We start from the raw sequence: 18755 nt of genomic DNA, 5'->3' as shown, positions 1-18755 counted from the left end.
TGTTTCCAAATAAAATATATATAAAAAATATAGGTCTGGGAGTGTATCCTAGAGGGATCCATCCCCAGTACCACCAAAAAAAAGTGTCTATTCAATTGGCCAGCTTTTAACTGAGTTATTTTTTAGTATTAAGGGTTTTTTTACTTCTTTATATATTCTAGATATTAGTTCTTTTTCAGATAGAAGTAACTGTCAGCTGGGCATGGTGGCACATGCTTGTAATCCCAGCATTTGGGAGACTGAGACCAGAGGATCTTGGTTTGCGGACAGCCTCAGCTACTTAGTGAGGCCATCCACAACTCAGTGAGACCCTGTTTCAAAATAAAGAATAAAAAATTGGGCAGGGGGTGTAGCTCAGAGGTCAAATGCCTCTGGGTTCCATCCCCAGACCTGCAGGGGAAAAAAAGAAAGTAACTCCCCAAAATTCTCTCCCATTCTGTAGGCTTTTTTCAGATTCTTGTTTCCTTTGCTGCACAGAAGCTTTTCAATTTGATACCATCCCACTTATTCAAGGTCTTGCTTCCTGATCTCTGGGGGTCTTATTGAGGAAGTCTTTACCTCTATGTTAGAGAGTTGGTCCTATGTTTTCTTCTATTAGTTGCCAAGTTTCTGGTCTAATTTCTAAATCTTTAATCTATCTTGAGTTGACTCTTTTTTTTTTCAGGTTTTATTTATTTATTTTTTTTAATTTTATTTTATTGGTGCACTGTATTCATACATCATAGTGGGATACAAACTTTTGTAGACATACATGCACACATCGCCCAGTCAGCCCCCACCCGATCCCCACCCCATTCTCTCCCCATCCCTCCCTCCCATGCTTGGCTTAGTGGTTGACATCTAGTATTATAGCAATTTATCCAAAATTAAAAATGATAATCTCACATAACAGTTTCATTTGTCTGATACCAAGCTTTTGATGTCTTAAAGATAACATTTCAATATTTCTTTTTGCTTTCTTTCTTACCAGAGAATATTTTTTTCTTTTTTTTAGGTGAAACTATCATATATTTATTTTTCAGAAAAAAATCTATCCTGATATGGAATATGGACTCTAGATACCCAAAACAATCTCGAAGCAAAAACAAAGCTAGAAGATGTATATTTTCAGATTTCAAACCATATAAAGCTACAATAATTGAAACAGTGTAGTACTGTTCTAAAGGCAGATATATAGACCATTGGAGTTAAATACAAGCCTAGAGCTAACTTCTTCCCTATATTGTCAAGTTATTTTTGACAAGGTTTCCACGAAGATTTGGTGGTGGAAATAATAATCTTTTAACTAAATATTGTTGAAAAATAATAATTACATGGAAAAGAATAAAATTGGACCCTTACCTAATCCCACATACAAGTATTAACTCAAAATAGATAAAAGACCTAAATATAAATCTTAAGACTATAAACTTTTAGAAGAAAATCTGGGTCATAAAACCTCACAACATTGAAATTGGCAGTGATTTCTTGGATATGATTTCAATGGCACAGGCAACAGAAGAATATACAAACTCCCTAAAAAATAAAAGAAAATATTGTATATCCAAAGACAATGTAAACAGAGTTAAAAGTTACTAATAGAATTGGATAAAATATTTCCAAATGCTATATCTGAAGGTATATTAATATTCCAACTAGAAATCCTAAAAATTAACAACAATAAAGGCAAACAATACAATTTAGAGATAGGTAAAAGACTAACATAAATAATGAATCTCCACAGATAACCAATCTTAGTTGTCTGTTGGATGGAAACTCTTGTTTCTCTGGTTCTGGTGAGTGTTACCTATTTCTTCTTTGTAGTTAATCTCTTTGAGTATTTTCTCTAGCGCTGGTTTTGAAGACATAAATTCCTTCAGTTTCTGTTTGTCATGGAAGCTTCTTATTTCTCCATCTAATTTGATAGAAAGTTTTGCTGGATAGGAAATTTTTGGCTGGAAGTTGTTTTCTTTCAGAGTTGGGAATATGTTACTCCAAGCCCTTCTGGCTCTCATGACTTGGTTTGGGAAGTCTGGAGTGATTCTAATTGGTTTGCCTCTGAATGTCACTTGGCCCTTTGTTTTTGTTGCCTTTAAGATTCTCTGCTTGGCTTCCACATTGGTCATTTTGACAATTATATGGCGTGGGGATCCTCTTCTCCGATCCTGTCTAAAGGGAGTTCTATAAGTTTCCTGGATCTGTGTATCAACCTCTTGCTCTATATTTGGAAAATTTTCTGCTATTACTTCCTTGAAGAGATTGTTGATCCCTTTGGTATCACTTTCTTTTCCCTCCTCTATTCCAATTATTCTTAGGTTAGCTCTCTTAAGATGGGCCCATATTTCTTCAATGTCAGATTCCTGCTGTTGGATATCTTTTTCCAAATTAGAAACTATGCATTCATTTTTGGATTGCTCATCTTCTAAGAGCGAGATTCTGTTCTCCATGTGGTCTAATCGGTTGTTTGTGCTTTGAATTGAGGCCTTTACTTCATTAATTGCATCCTTTATCTCTTTTTGGCTCTCTCTGAGTTCTTTTCGAAGCACCTCTATTATTTCTACAGTTATTTTCCTGATTTGATCTTCTAGAAATCTCTGATTTTCTGTTTTATCGGGTTCTGATGTTGTGGGGTTGTGCACATTCATTACTTCAGTGTTATTCCTCTTTCCCATGATTTCGGAGGTTTGTGCCTTCTCTGGGTTCTTCCCTTGGGTCACTATGGCTTCACTTAAGGTGCTCTGGATCTCGAGTCTGTATTATCTCAGACCCTACTACTCCTTTACTGGGTTGTATCACAGAGTCTCCGACCCAGGGAGTCGATAGAGGCTGCTTTAAACTATGGGGGGTGCCAGGTTGCACGCTCTCCTATGGTGTGATATCTCTGCCACCACCACTCCCTCACTGGGTCAAGTCCCAGGAGGCACAATACTGGGATTTCTCCTCTGTGGCCCGCAATTTGACTCACTGTTCTTGAGTACGTAGATGTAGCTGTACTGGACTCGGTGAATTCACTGCTGCTGCCGCCGCCGGTGGCAATATGGCGCCTCTGCCACGCCCTCGGCCATGAGGCTGGCGTATATTTTCTTCTCTGGTTTTGATTTCCACTCTGAATCCCTGCAGCGTGTGCTGAGCTCAGCCACTGGGAGCTTTAAATGCTGTCTGCGCCGAAAGATCCCGCCTGGCTGTTCCGCAGCGGCTCACCTGGCTTGCTGTAGCCGTCCGTTGAGTTCGCCGCTGCCGCCGGCAGTATGGCGCTGCTGCCGCGTCCTCGGGCGCGTGTGTCTCCTCTGTGGCCCTGAGCTCTGTTCTCAGTCTGCTTTCTCTCTGGAGCCTGGTGGTTTTTTTGTCTTTCTGGTGATGGTGTTTTCTGGCTATGAAAGGCGCTCTTTTTGTGGTAATGGAGATTGGTTGTTAGCGGGACTCTTAAGCCCCGCTTTTCTCGGTCGCCATCTTCCCGGAAGTCCCCACAAAAAAAAAAAAAAAAATCTTGAGTTGACTCTTATACAGAATTTGAGATAGAAGTCTAGTTTTATATTTTCACATATGGATATCCAGTTTTCCCAGCACCATTTGTTGAAAAGGCTATGTTTTGTCCGGTGTATCTTTTTGTCATCTTTGCCCAAAAAATATTGGCTATAAATATGAGGATTTGTATCTTCTATTGTACTGGTCCATGTGTCTGTTTTTAAAGTAATACCATGTTACTGTAGCTCTGAAGTAAAATTTGAAATCAGGCATTATGATGTCTCCATCATGGTTCTTATTGCTCAGGATTGCTTTGGCTATTCCGGGTCTTCTGTTCTTCAATATAAATTTTAGGGCTGTTTTTCCTAACTATGTGAAGAACGACATTGGTATTTATTTCGATACGGATTCCATTGAATCTGTAGACCACATGTCAATAAAATGATTACTGACTTTAAAATAACACTGAAAATATATATGTTATACTAGTTAAATACTCAGGATCCAAAATTGTACGCTTTAACCATGCTTAGGAAAAAGTATTTAGCAATAGAGATATAGGTGATTTTAAAAAATATTTCACTCTAATTTTTTAAACCCAGTCAAGTTATCATTATAAACAAATAATATATTTAGGAAATAAAAACAAGCCAGGCATGGTGGCACACAGAAACAGTGAAGTTCTCAGAAACTTAGCAAGACCCTGTTTAAAATAGAAAATAAAATAGGTCTGGGTTGGATCTTGGAGGTACAATGCATCTGGATTCAATCACCAGTACCACACAAATAATAAATAAATAAATAAATAAATAAATAGTAAAAAGAAACAGTCAAAGGATCTCCACAGCCTTCCAAATAAAGTTCAAACTCCTTTAGGGTAAGCACACAAAGTCCATCTATAGATTTATTATAGATAGAATATATACACATATATATATTATTCTATAAGATAATTCTATAGATTTATCCCTTGGCCACACTCCATCCCAAAGCACTTATATTCTGCATTTCCACACAATGTTATTAAATACACTAATCGTCCTGCAAAAATATCTTTCTCACAACTTGTCAGCCTGATAAACTCCTACTCACCCTAGTGGTTCAAGTATGGTCTGCTCGCTGAAGTTTCCCAAGTCCCCCTCCCAGACAGAATTGCAGGTGCCTCCTTCTTACTCTTAGTGTTCCTGCAGCATTATCACCCTGTATTTTAACTTCCTTTTTATAACTGTTCCATTTTTCTACTAGAAACTGGAATTACTCAGTAGCAATGACCTCATTCAATTTTATAATTCACAAGGTCTTTAGAAACTACTTGTTGAAATAATAAGTGTTCATTGTATATCAGAGTTCTTAGTTGTCAGCCTTCTATAAAATCCTGATTTGTTGGTTAGCTGGATAGTGTTTGGTTAGTTGATTAATAAGTTTGATCTAAGTACACCTTTAATACACAGCAGCAAAAAATACAAATCAGCAAAAAAAAACCTTTTAAGAAATAGTTTAATCATTGGAAGTTTTCACTGGGTTTTTTTTTTTCTGATGATGTCTTCACAGTTTCTATTAATCTTCAAAATAATAGACCACATAGCCAAAGCAAACTGACAGGAAAACAATGCCATCCTGGGATACCCATTGCTGGAGTTTACTAAGCCAATGATATCCCTAAATAATTCCTGCTGCTTGCCCAAACACACTCCTACTCACTCCCATGTCTCCACACTAACGGAATATCTACACAAAACAAAGATAATTCTATAAGCAAATATAGCAGGTTTTTTTTTAAGTACTAGGATGGAACCCAGGGGCATTCTACCTCCAAGCTATACCCCCAACCCTATTTTTTATTCTTTATTTTGAAACAGGGTCTCATTGAGTTGCAAAGGGCCTCACTGAGTAGCTGAGGCTATCCAGGAACCACGATCCTCCTGTCTCTGCCTCCCAAAAGCATGTGCCACCACGCCCAGCAATATAGCAGATTTTTAGCATATTCAAAATACTAAATACTATACTTAGTATATTTGTATAATGCATAAATCATTTCAAATGCAGATTAGTAACTATAGGTACCAAACAAGACCCAAAGTCCCAAAGTAGTTAAGAGTAATTTTGGGGGGGAAAAACTAGCCAGGCATGGTGGCACATGCTTATAATCCCAGTACTTGGGAGGCTGAGACAGGAAGATTGCAGGTTTGTGGCCAGTCTCAGCAACTTAAGTGAGGCCCTCTGCAACTTATTGAGACACTGATTCAAAATAAAATAGGGTTCAGAGTATCATTTAGAGGTGGACTACCCCTGGGTTCAATTCTCAGTACCACAAAAAGAAATAATGCAGAAGAAGGCTAATTTGGATCCAGAATGTCAAATGCTTTCACAATATAGTAAAATATAAGTTTATGGAATACTCTAGTTACTGAAGTCAACTTGCAACATACACTTTTTAAAAATAGAAAGAATATGAATTTCAAACTCAATTAGATCTTAAGTTACACAATTCTATTCTATAGCTTTGTCACCTGTGGTCATTTAATAGATGCATGCATCTAAGGAAATGAGCAGATAACATGCCACATATTTATATCTAAGTACATATAAGCCCAATAAAAAAATTCTACAGACTAAAGTGGCAAAAAGAAAAGTCTTCTCAAATACCAACCCTGCGTCTCCCATCAAATCCCTTTCCTCTTCCACCTATAAGAAGAAAGAATAAGCAATCACCTTTATACAAACCCCTCTCACACACCAGGCAAAATCCACTTCATTAAAATACTCTACCACAGAGCTTCACGGCTTTACTATTTTGGTCTAATGTTTGATTGTTTCTTTAAATGAAAATAATAAAAGCACTTCTTCCTAAAAGCTTTAGCAACCACCAACAGGTGTGGAGGCGCATGCCTGTAATCCCAGTACTTGGGAGGCTGAGAGGAGGAACATAGGTGTGAGGCCAGCCTCAGCAACTCGGGGAGCCTAAAGCAACTTAGCAAGACCCAGTTTAAAAATAAGAATTAAAAAGAGCTCAGGGGTAGAATATCTCCTGGATTCAATCCCCAATACCACCACCAAAAAAGCAAGATTTACAATAAATCATGCTTCATATGAATTAACTGTCTGCTCCCACAAGTAGTTTGATAGTACGGTAAGATGGGAAAGATACAAGGCACTGGTTTCCATGAAATTATAATGGAGAGAAATAAACATTCCAGTAGGTAAGAAACTACAAATGTTGAAAGCAAACTCTGTAGACTCCTCAACTTTGCGGGGCCAATATTGGTTCTTAAAATCTATTCCTGAAGACACAATCCATCCCAGCTCTGTTCCTCATACAAAATCTACTTCCCTTTAGGAGAGGGACAGCTGGCACCAAAACTGTGGCCAGCGTGAACATGTTAAGTAATTAGAAAAGACTAGAGGCTCTTTTTCTAGAAAAATATGTCAGTGGGAAAGGTTAAAGGAAATATGGTCTAGAGGACAGAAATATCAAGCAGGCAGCAGGAAATGAGGTTGACTTTAAACCTATAGCCATCAGTCAAGACTTTTATCTGTTTGATCAAAGAATTGTAACCAGTCTAAACAGATTATTCCAACTCACTTGTAATAAGTATTTTATGAAGATAATCTCACCAAAGAAAAAGAAATTTATCCTTTGGCCATATTTTTAACTAGACCCTCAAAAGTCAGTTTCAAGTCTCATCCAGATTTAGCACAAATATAAAATTCATTTTCAATCTTACTAAAGTAAAAGAAAAGAAACCCTGACACTCAGAAGAGTTTCTAGATCTGTGTTAAACAAGAAAATTCACTGGGTTTTCAAATGCCATTGTGCCTCTGCCTACTTGTGAGGTTTACACAACCTTGTCATCACACACGTGAGAAAGAGCTAGAACACAGATGAGTGTTCTCTGTAAAATCCTGATTTTTCAAATATAAAATATTCCTTCATATCAACATATGATGAGTAATCGCTGCATTTTAATTAACTAACACCATTCTGCAGTATGTTCAAACAGGAAACCAAAAACACCGCAAAATCTATTATATGTTAAATAACTTCAGGCTTTACAGGTCAAAATTGGTCTTTTTCAACACTTGATCTGCATTATAGATGACTTTCATATATAGTTAAATACTCGGGAAGAATATTCTATAACAGGTTATTTGAAAGAATTTTCCAAAATTGTATTCAAATTTATAATAAAGTAAAATGATTTCAGTATGCAACTGAACTAATATAATTGCTGACCGTCACCTCAGAGGTTAAACTGCCAAAGTCAACAAACACATCGATAAAATGTTGTACGCTTCTGCCTTAATGTCAGTGAAGCCCTGCTTTACCCTTCTGTCTATGGGAAGAAAAGAAACCACTGCGACAGACAGACAGACACACACACACACACACACACACACACACACACACACACACACACGGAGCTGTGCAATGTAAAAACAGACGAGTAGCAGCTGCTATTTATCACTCTCGCTGCTTTTGGAGAGCTGAAAACCCTGCTTAGTAGAGAAGGAGGTCAATACCAAAATTCCCTCTCCTGTCTCCTTACTTCCCATCATGCAGCTGGCACCGTTCACTCTGGCAGACACAGCTCCCTGAACATCATGCTGCAATCACCGCCTCAAACATCATTACTATCTAAAATAGATAACCCACTTGCAACTTGACTATTTTTATAGATATAACATTTTCATGAGGCTTGACTGCTCTATTTGCGATTTATTCCATTTAACCAATGCAGCTTTCCTGAAAGTGAGTTTCTTATATCAAAGCCCCAATAACCACAACTGTTCAAATAGTTGTGAACATTACAATGCTTCCTAGTTGCCGCTAATCTCCTTGTACCCAGCACCAGATTCTTCATGAGTTGAATCCTAAGAATGAAAAATATAAAACCTTTCTGGTCTGTCTGTGGTGACTAGAAAATTATTTTCTTCAACTTCTTATTGATCTATTTTTTCCACACGAGGATCTTAAGAACTGGATCCTTTATGTTCAACAAGAATTTATTAAATATACTTTGTAGTATTCAACTCTTTGGAGCATTGTGTAATCTAAGGTTTTAACAAACTTCTATTGATTTATTAAAGTACAAATAATTCTTAACATTGGAGTCAGTAAAAATACATTTTAATGGAAATTGTTTTGTTTAGAGTAAAAGGTAGTTGCAGCTGGGCAGAGTTGGGCACACCTGTATTCCCAATAGTTGGAAGGCTGAGACAGGAGGGTTGCAGATTCCAGGCCAGCCTCAGAGACTTTGAGGGATCCTCAGAAACTCAGTAAGACCTTGTTCAAAATAAAAAGAGAAGGGATGTAGCTCAGAGGGAGAATGCCCTTAGTTCAATCCCCAGTACAAAAAAGAGAGAAAATAAAAGGTAGTTGTGCCAAAGGAAGAAACTGTATAAAGTTTTGCAGCTCTTGAAAGATGTAAATTATATAAAATTTCACATATAAACTGGAGGATGAAAAAGAGTAAGGCAACTCAATTTGAGTACTCAGATGAGCTCTCATGAGCTCTGATTTCTTTAAGAATGAACAGGGTTAGTGGAGAGTATAATCAACCACAAACAGAAGAGAGAAATATATACTTTTACAGGAAAAAAAAAAGCTAATGTCTCTTTCAGCTAAGTTTGAAAAATGAAAGGAAGTATAAAAGTTCGCTGATGTAATCTTAAGTTCTGACAATATAAAACTGGGTGCTTTTAGACCATAAAATAATCTATGATATCTAGCAATGTCAAGAATATGATTCTTCCCAACTTCTATTTGGTTTCTCTCTTCCCTGCTGAAAAATCATTTTCATACTAGGAAGAATAAACAAAGATATTACTGAAGCTCCAAATGGGAAAATATCATGAGACACTTAGCTATTTTAAATGAGTCTTAAGTATCCAGATCCAGAATTATTACATGCAAGAGGATAGAGAGAATTTTAATCAAAACCAGGAATTACCAATGGCTCATTAGCAGAAGCAATCTATAATAAAGTAGTCTGACTTGGGTAGAAAAATAGACTTAACTACTGAAGCAACATATCAAAGGAATGCCAAACAGTATATGGAATGAATTTAAGAAAGGCAAAAGATAAAGTATCTCACAATATCCTCAAGGTATAGTGGAAAGAATAGCTGATGGATAGTTCTATTAAGTGGCTCCAATGTAAGAGAAAGTACCAGGCATAAAGATTGACACTTTTAAATGTATACTAAGCTGAAGAGAGGTTCTTTGGGGATATATTATGGTGTGTTAGATTCCAGTTATAGAAAATATGCTTGTTAAATCTACAGTTGATACAGAGAAGGTAATATGCTGAAAGACAGACTCAAGCATCAAAAAGATATAGATTCCAAACACAGGCTAAAATAAACATGATGAAATGTGATACGAATAACTGAAGTTCAAGCAATACTTTTACATGCATCAGATGGGGTTACATGCACCAGACAGCTTCACAGGTCATTGGAGAAAAAAGAAATACCTGTTTTAATTGATTATATGCTTAATGTGAGCCAACACTATTTCATGGCTCAAAAAATCTTGACCTATGGGTAGGTCTTAGATCAATAATATGGAGGTAATAATTTTATTGTATCATGTTTTAATAGTTACCATTTTACTTTAATTACATAATAAATTATCCTGAAGGATATGGAAAAATGCAGATTTTTTAAAAAAGAAAATAATGATGATCCATAATCCCACCACTCAAAGACAAATGCTATCTCCATTTAGTGTTTTATCATCCTAGACTTCTTAGTGCACATTATAAATATTCACATGCACTTATTTTTCTTATAAAACATAACAAAAGCTCCTCTGTAATCTGTTATTTTTTTTTATTCAACCGTGTATGGAGCCTATGTTCTACATGGTCGAATGGCATCTAGGACATATTGTTCATTTCTTGTCACTACATTTCAAGAGGGTAATTGCAAAATTTGTGAATATGCAAAAAAGAGAAAAAGAGTAGTGAAAATATGAAAACTTAAGTTCTTGACACATATGGCTATTTGACACATAACAGTTAAGGAAAATGATAGTTCTTCTGTGGGAAAAAATAGATTTATTTGAAAACAATATAGCTAAATACATGCACCCAAAGAACTGTCCTGGCATATGAATTCAACTACTTTATATTGACCCATATGGCTAATATAGGTACCGACTTCTGGGTGTTACAGGAAGGTCAATAAAAGGAGAATTTTTAAATAATCAGAGCTGTCAGAAAGTGGAATGGGTCTGGTCATTGGCGAAAATAAAGGGCTAGAATAACTAGTTGGAGAGGGATGCTGCAAGGGAAATTCCTGTACTAAGAAAAAAGTTGCATCTTAAAGGGCCCTTTCTATTTCAAGACTCAATGATTCTAAGGAAATTTGCTCCCAATCTAGCATAAAGCAAGTCTTTGGAAACTACGGCCTTAATAAATAGAGTCAGAGAGAGTCTCATGTGCTTTAGAGCAACATGAGAAATAATAACACTAAAGTGAACACCTATGTACTTAATGACTTTCATTTATGACTTTGTACCATATTTTGTGTGTGTGGTACTGGGGTTCTTGGAAGCCCTTCTACCTCAGGGCTACATTTCCAGACCTATTTTATATTTTATTTGGAAACAGGGTCTCGTAAGCCAGCGCGGCTGGCTTCGAACCTGCGCGATCCTCCTGTCTCCGCCTCCCAAGCGCAGGGATTACAAGCGTGCACCACCACGCCTGGCTGACTTTGTACCATATTTAATCCTTATAACACCTCCATGTGATAATATTCTTATTATTTCCACTCTATAGAAAAGGATAATGAGGTTTTGAGAGGTTTTTTATTTAAGATCATTCTTTTCCTGGAAATTGTATAACCCAAGCACACCTGATCCCCCCCCATCATATAGCTACTGCTCACTTAGTAGATAATAATAGAAGGCATCTTCTGAAAACCTCTTATCTAGTGAACCCTCAAACAGGCAATCAGGAGAATTTAAGAATTTTAAAACTCAATTATTCACAGCAAAAAAATGCTCAAATTGGACCATCTAAATTGGCCATGTACCTTACTTATGAATATAATAGAATCATGAATAAGACTTAAGACCTGGTAAAGCAAATCTGAATCGAATCACGGAATTTCAAATTCCTAGTAATTAAATGACCTTGAGCAAGTTATTAATCTTCCTATCTTTTTAGTCTTTCATCTGTGAAATGAGGATTGACCTCCTAAGGTTGATATAAAATTTAAGATGATTCAATGTAAGCATTTAGCACAGGGTCTGATACTACTACTACTACACCACACAAGTAATAAAGAGTAATAAAGCAAGTGGAAAAAATGCCAGACCTACTCCACAACTCACTCCAAAACATTAAAATATTTCCAGTGTCATTATGCTAGATAGGGATGGGGAGGGGGAGGGAGCCCATTTTCCACTATCCTATATATTTCTGAGGACAATAATTTGAGGAATAAAGTGATAACTAAATAAAATGTGTTATCAAAGGATCATCCAAAGAACAGTTTCAATGCTCATTTTCTTATAAGACACTGTTTTAGTGGCTTATTCTGTGTGAGATAGATGAATGTGATTTTTAAGGTGATTAGTTGTGTGACTTACACAACTTGATTCCAACGGCTGTATTGAGCACATCTGTTAGTTTGTTTCCTATGTGCATTCTTGATGCTGCCTCTGGCAAAAGCAGCAAAAGAGAAAAGCTCTCACTTGAAATGTACACTGTGGTCACAATTTGGGTGCTTGATTTAGTGCCTAACATTAAATAGTGGCTAGTTTATTCTTAAAATTTGACATTCATTCTTTTTTATAATGACATACTGGGGAAGTGTTTAAAAATTGTCTGTCTTTGAGTTCTGTCACACATAGTCTTTAAAATACCATTTGTCTCAGTGAAATTAACTGAAGTTCTCCCTGTTCTCAAATAATTCTTTGGTGTTTTTCCAAAGGAATTGATACTTTCAACAAACTAGTTGCACCATATCGTTTTGTAACCTTAATCATGTTTTAAATAAGAGATCCCTTGATATTTATTTCACCTGTAACTTATAACTGTAACTAAAGTTTTTTATGTAAATTCCTGCGACTAAGGGCCATGATTATAACTACAGTCTGAAATACACACACACATTGTCTACTTGTGTTTGAAAGTAAAAATTATTTAACAAGAGAACACACACAAGAGTCATTTCTAAGACTATTGAAAATGTTCCATAAATATTCATTGTTCTGAAGTGAACTGTCATTTCAATAAAATGTCACTGTCAACGAGTATATATGAGGACATATGGGCTTTTAAAAATCCCATCAGCTATTTTCTAACTAAATTTATTTCACAGTAATGAACTTCTCATTTCCCCTATTAGCCAGTATTGCAGTTAATTGCATTGCCTCACCACTACAACTTTGAGAACCTGTGTAAAGAACACAATGTCATCACTCAGAAGTTTGTATTAAGCACTTGTCAAAAGTTGCATTGAATAGTTTTTGTAAAAACAAGAAAATCACTTTTTTTTAAAACTTACTAGCCAGATTGCTTAAGAGATGTTTTGAGGTGAAGATATTAGTGATGGCTGATGCCTCCAAAAACTTCCAGGACAAACTGAATAGCCATGATTTGAGAAACTAGAGAGCTTCCCTCCCTCCCAGCTGATTTCATTTGTCCAGAAATTCAACTCTTGTTAATAGTTTCTCAAATATGCAAATCACCCCTACTATTTCTAAGGTACTGCTTGCTCAATAAAGACCTTGGCATCTTTTAAAATGTCATCTTAGAATGATTCTCCAAGCAAAATCCATCTCACCTGCAAAATATTCCCATTAAAAGGCCTCTACTATGCTTCATAAACACTATCCCAGTCTAACCTGGCACCTTACATCCTGAGATATAATAACCAAGTTTCACTCAGGTATGTCCAGATAACTGAAAGTACAGCTGGGCTGCCCAAGTTGCCTCATCAAGTTTTACACACTCGCCGTCCCGAAGACACCTAAGAAGGTTCACTTCCTTCCTTTTCTGGGATCATAACCCACAGCACAGCAAATGCCTTCTGCAAGAGAAGGCAGCAGCAACATAAGGCTGAGGCTTTGACAGGGTGAGTGCATGCTTGCAATAGCTTCTCTGCCAATTTCATTTAAATAGACAAAAAAAGGGGGGCTGGCTTCGAAGCTGCAGATACATAATAAACAGTGATGGGAAGCCGATTTTCTTCAAGCAACACTAGTACATGTACAAGTTCTGCACCACAGCTCGGAGAAAAGTAGCTGACTGACGCATTGATGGAAGGCTATTTTAAAATTACTCAAAGAATCTAAGGCATCAAGCTGACGAGGAAGCTCATGCCTTCTCTCCACACACACACAGTCTGTTTTCCTCCCTAATTTAAGAATGAGCCGCTGGCAGCCGCCAGGTGCAATAACCGTGAGGAGGGGGACGCATCCATCACAATGCATAACGAGGTGTGCCATCCCCGGAGCTGGTGCCCGTCCTTACCTTAGCAGATTAGACAGGGGCAGGGGTCCGGATCCTCCGCCCAGGATCCCTCCTTTCCTGCCAGAGAGGAGTTTCTCCACCAGGGCCACATTTCCAGTGCGAGCAGCTTCCAGCAGCTCCTGGTCCTTCCCCATAGTCTCTCGCCGACCCCCCGAGTCCTGGCCCTCCCGGGCCCTCCCCCGCCCCGCGGCCGGACCCCGGCTCTCCCCACCGCGCCCTAGGGCACGGCGAGCACTTCAGCACCGGGAGCTGTCCCCGCAGCCGCAGCCCTGCCCGCTCCGGAGCCGCGGTCCGGGCGCCGCTTCTACAATGGGGCTCAGACCCCGTCCTGCAGAGGGGCTGGGAGCCGCGCCGCGCCCCGCCCCACTCCCCCGAGCCCGGCCTGGCCCCGCGGGGGCCGTGCGGGAGGGGCCTCGGGGTGCGGACCGCCCTCGCCCGAGCCGGGTCGCCGCGACCCCCGCGGCGGCGGCCCTCGCGCCCGCCGAGAGCGCCTCGGTCCCCGCGCCCGGCCGCCTGGGCGGTTACGCGGCGGCGGCGGCGGCGGCGGCGTCCGCGGCCCGCGGCGGGCAGGAGCGCGGCGGATCGGGCGGCCGCGGCCCGCGCCGAGGCTCCGCGGTGCGGGTGAGCCGCGGCGGGCGCGTGCGGAGGGCGGCGGCGGCGCCTCGAAGGCCGGGCGCGCGGGGGGCGTGTGCGCGCGGCAGGTGCGGCCCGCGCGGGGCGGGGCCAGGCCCGTGGGGGCGGGGTCGAGGGCGGGGTCGAGGCCCGTGGGGCGGGGCCTAACCCTGTAAGGGGCAGGTCGTGAGCGGGAGCCAGCGAGGGCGGGGCCGAGGGCGGAGTCAAAACCAGTGAGGGGCGGGGCCGAGGGCGGAGTCAAAATCAGTGAGGGGAGGGGCAGAGGCACGTGATGGGCGGGTCCGGGGAGGAGCGGGAGTCGGCGAGGGGCGGGGCGGAGATCGACGGTGGGCGGGGCCTAGGGCGGGGCGCTGGCAGGAGGGACCCTCCCTCCTCTGGTCCCCTAGGAAGATCTTTAACCCTCTGAGGACTGGAGTTCTCCAGGTCTCCACCACTCCCTCCTGGGTCCCGCCGCCACGCCTAGGATCGGTCACGAAGACTGAGGAAAATCCTCCATGACAGCGGTGGGGAGACTGGTGGCACTGTGAAGGTTGCCCTGGGGCAATCGCAGATGTCTCAGTCCAGGCAACTGGACCCGCATTTCGCCCTCCCGCATGCTCTGCAGTGTTTGCCCTTGGTTAGAAAGCTGAGGTTTGTTTTGTCATTTCTGTGATACTGGTCACTGAGCAGTTTGTGACGGTTCCAGCTATTTCTACGTCCTTTAATCAGCCTATGTGTTAGTTAGGCTTTGGAGATGTGCTGACTTGTAAAAAAAAAAAAAAAAAAAAAATTAGGAAAAAGGCTCTCATTGAAAATTCCTCCACATCCACATTGGGAAAAATATAAACGGGCTTGGATGAGAGAGCCACTTTTAATTTGCATATATCATCAGCAATTCATTGTGCGTGGCTAGCTTGATTTTCTGAAAACTCTCCTAGCCCATGGTGGAGAATATGTGTTTGTTTTCTTTTGAAACTTCCTGTGACACCTAGTGCTTTGATTGTCCTTGGAGTAGACTTCATAAATGTTAACTTGTTGATAATCATTTGGTAGGAAAGGGACATAATAGGCACTTTGCTTCCAACAGCCCAGTGAACTGGATATTATTACTGTATATTCATTTTAGAAATCAAGAAGTGGCAGCTCAGAGTTAATTGAAATTCTCTCACTAAGTAATTGGCTGACTAAGAAGTGGACCCCAGAACTGACTCATTCCAGTCTCTCCAGACACTTTCCTGCCCCGAGGGGAAAAGAAAAATGGACAGATAATGATTATCGCAGACATTTGATGAGCAACTGCTGTGTACCAGACACTAGGCTAAGTGCTTTCCATATTTTTTATCTCAGTCTTTTCAATAGTCCCTTGATATAAGTACCATTTTTATCCCTAACTTATAGATGAGGAAACCAACAAGCCCAAAATCATGCAGCTGGAAAGGAAGAGGGCCAAGACTCAAGTCCAGGACTGCCTGCTGGAGGCCAAGACTCCACCGAAATAACACAGAAACTCAAAAGGCACCCTAAAATAAATAAAAACCATTTAAATGTTTTTTATGGAATTCACTATTATAAGATTTCATTTGACTGAGTCATAGTTTTAGGTAAATTATGGCTATTCATTGGAGGCTTCGTGAACAATGTACTTGCTGAGCTAGGTGTGTTGTTTGGGGGCTTTAGTTTTGTTTTTAAATATGTTTTGTTGTTGTTGTTGTTGTTGTTGTTGTTGTTGTTGTTGTTTTGTGATACCGGGGACTAAACCCAGGGACATTCTACCTTCGAGCTACACCCCCAGCCATATATATATATATATATATATATATATATACATATATATATATATATATGTATATATATATATATATAATTTTTTTTTGGTGGTGGTACTGGGGTTCCTGGAACCCCTTTTACCTCCGGGCTACACTCCCAGACCTATTTTATGCTTTTTTTATTTTTGAAAACAGGGTCGAACCTGATAGATCCTCCTGTCTTCGCCTCCCAAGCGCGGGATTATGAGCGTGCGCCACCACACCCAGCGCCCTATTTTATTTTTTATTTTGAAACAGCCTCACTAAGTCGCTGAGGCTAGTCATGAACTTGCTATCCTCCTGTCTCAACCTCCCAAGTACTGGGATTACAGGCATGCACTACCACACCCAGCTTAGAATCTGTTTTAATGATAAGATGACATATGATTCCTGATTTAACTGGACTACAGAACAGTTAAAAATAAAAACGAGAAGGAGCCATCAAATCTATCTGGAAAATGACACTGGAAAATCTTCCTTCCCCTCTCCTAATGTTGCCACCTAAACAAAATACACCTTTCCCAGAATACACTCACTGTTAAGTATTCACTTGGGCAGTGCTAAAAATCACCCACAGTTTTTTATCAGGCAAATTTAATCATAGATGATTTAGTGATGGGAGAATCCTGAGTCATTATTATCAAAATCATGCAACCTCCAAGGGGAAAACCATTAGAAATGATTTATTGTAAGCACCAGTTCCACAGTTCCAGGCACTCTACTGGCATAAGATGCTCAACACCAAGCTTTCAGCCCCACAGTTCTTCCTTTGACTTGCCTCATAGCTTTTTGTTGAAGAGGATACAGGGTTTGGCTGCAGGGGAACTACTATGCAAATTAAGAGCGAAGGCTTTTTTCCAAAATCCAAAGGGGCTAAGTAAATACACAAGTTTTTTCATGTTGAGATATTTTGAATCTGTGAATAGTAGAAAAGGCCCAGAAAAACTTGGAAACTAATTAGACAATCTAGAGCTCAGTTTGCACAAATGAGAAATTGTTTTCTATCTGATCTCCACTGGCCTTCACAGTCCTACTATTCTATGTCTACAATGAAACATGTAATATTTATGTAATATGTAAATATGCAATATGTAAATATTATATGAAATAGAGTCTTCACTTTGTCTCATTTAATTCTAACAACATGACTCTGAGGTAGATATAATTTCTGCAAAAAATTAATTGTTCATTTTATATTTATTTTGATCCTTTTTTCTTTTCTTTTTCTTTTTTTTTTTTAACTTGGAATTCTACCTCAGAGCTACACCCCCAGCCCTATTTTTTTTTTTGTGTGTGTGTGTGTGTGTGTATGTATGTGTGTGTGTGGTACTGGGGATGGAACCAGGGGCTTTTTACCCCCGGGCTACACTCCCAGGCCTATTTTATATTTAATTGGAAACAGGGTCTCATTAAGTTGCTGAGAGCCTCACTAAGTAGCTGAGGCTGGCTTCGAACCTGAGCGATCCTCCTGTCTCAGCCTCCCAAGTGCTAGGATTACAAGCGTGTGCCACCATGCTCAGCTGATTTTTTTTTTTTTTTGAAACAGGGTCTCACCAAGTTGCAAAGGACCTCACTAACTGAGGCTGTCTGCAAACCATGATCCTCCTGTCTCAGCCTCCCAAATGCTGGGATTACAAGTGTGCACCTCACGCCTGGCTTGATCCTTTATTTTAAATACGATATAAACAAATATAATTCCCAATACTTTTTGACAAGTTGAAAATTATTTCTCCTAATGGATATTGCAAGTCACTCCTGTTGGAGTTGATTAATAAAAGAAAGGACTAGGGCTTGAAACCAGAAATGGGAGGTAAAGCAGGATATGGTGGTGCATGCCTATAATCCCAGTACCTAGGAGACTAAGTAATCTTAGATGAGACAGATTCAAAACCAGTCTCAACAGTTTAGGAAGGCCCTGCTTCATAAAATAGAGCTGGGGGTATAGCTCAGAGGCAGAATGCCCTGAGGTTCAGAAAGAAAGGAAGAGAGAGAGAGAGAGAGAGAGAGCGCAAATATAATATTTGGGGAAAAGCCTTTATAATCACAAAAGACGCTGAAAGACTGAATCTAGATCAACCTCAGAACTATATATCAAAGTCTGTTTGCAGTGAGAAAAAGGTAAGGCAATATTTTATAATATGAAGTTATCAACTAAGCTAAGAGAGGATAGGCCTGCAATCTGAGTGGGGTTGGTTGGAAAAATACTTTCCTCTGTGAGGGGACTGAAGTTACTCCATCACTGGAGCTGATAGGCTGTGGGGCAGAGGTGAAGAACCCCAAGTTACAGAATGTGAAGATACTAGACATCAGATAGAAGACCAGGTTTTTGCTTCCTGCACTAATTGCAATTAAGTGTCTCTCCCCAGGCCCACCTGGAATAAAATCTGTCCCTCATCATCTTAAGAGA

General features: G+C 39.8%; 1 protein-coding gene across 8 annotated transcripts in view; it reads right to left on the bottom strand.

Moving 5' to 3' along the window:
* ANKS1B (ankyrin repeat and sterile alpha motif domain containing 1B) overlaps positions 1 to 14065 on the bottom strand; it is a gene marked incomplete at both ends in the record, with an annotated part of 1119409 nt that extends 1105344 nt beyond the window's left edge. For all 8 annotated transcript variants that reach the window (XM_080705700.1, XM_080705710.1, XM_080705709.1 and 5 more), the window contains one exon: positions 13932 to 14065. In XM_080705700.1, coding sequence (XP_080561826.1) covers positions 13932 to 14065 — 134 coding nt within the window. The remainder of the gene's footprint in view (positions 1 to 13931) is intronic.
* Positions 14066 to 18755: the final 4690 nt, after the last annotated feature.

This window comes from Muscardinus avellanarius (assembly GCF_963383645.1).
Source record: "Muscardinus avellanarius genome assembly, chromosome: 11".
In the NCBI taxonomy this organism is placed as follows: Eukaryota; Metazoa; Chordata; class Mammalia; order Rodentia; family Gliridae; genus Muscardinus; species Muscardinus avellanarius.
This window is presented reverse-complemented; position numbering and strand designations above follow the sequence as displayed.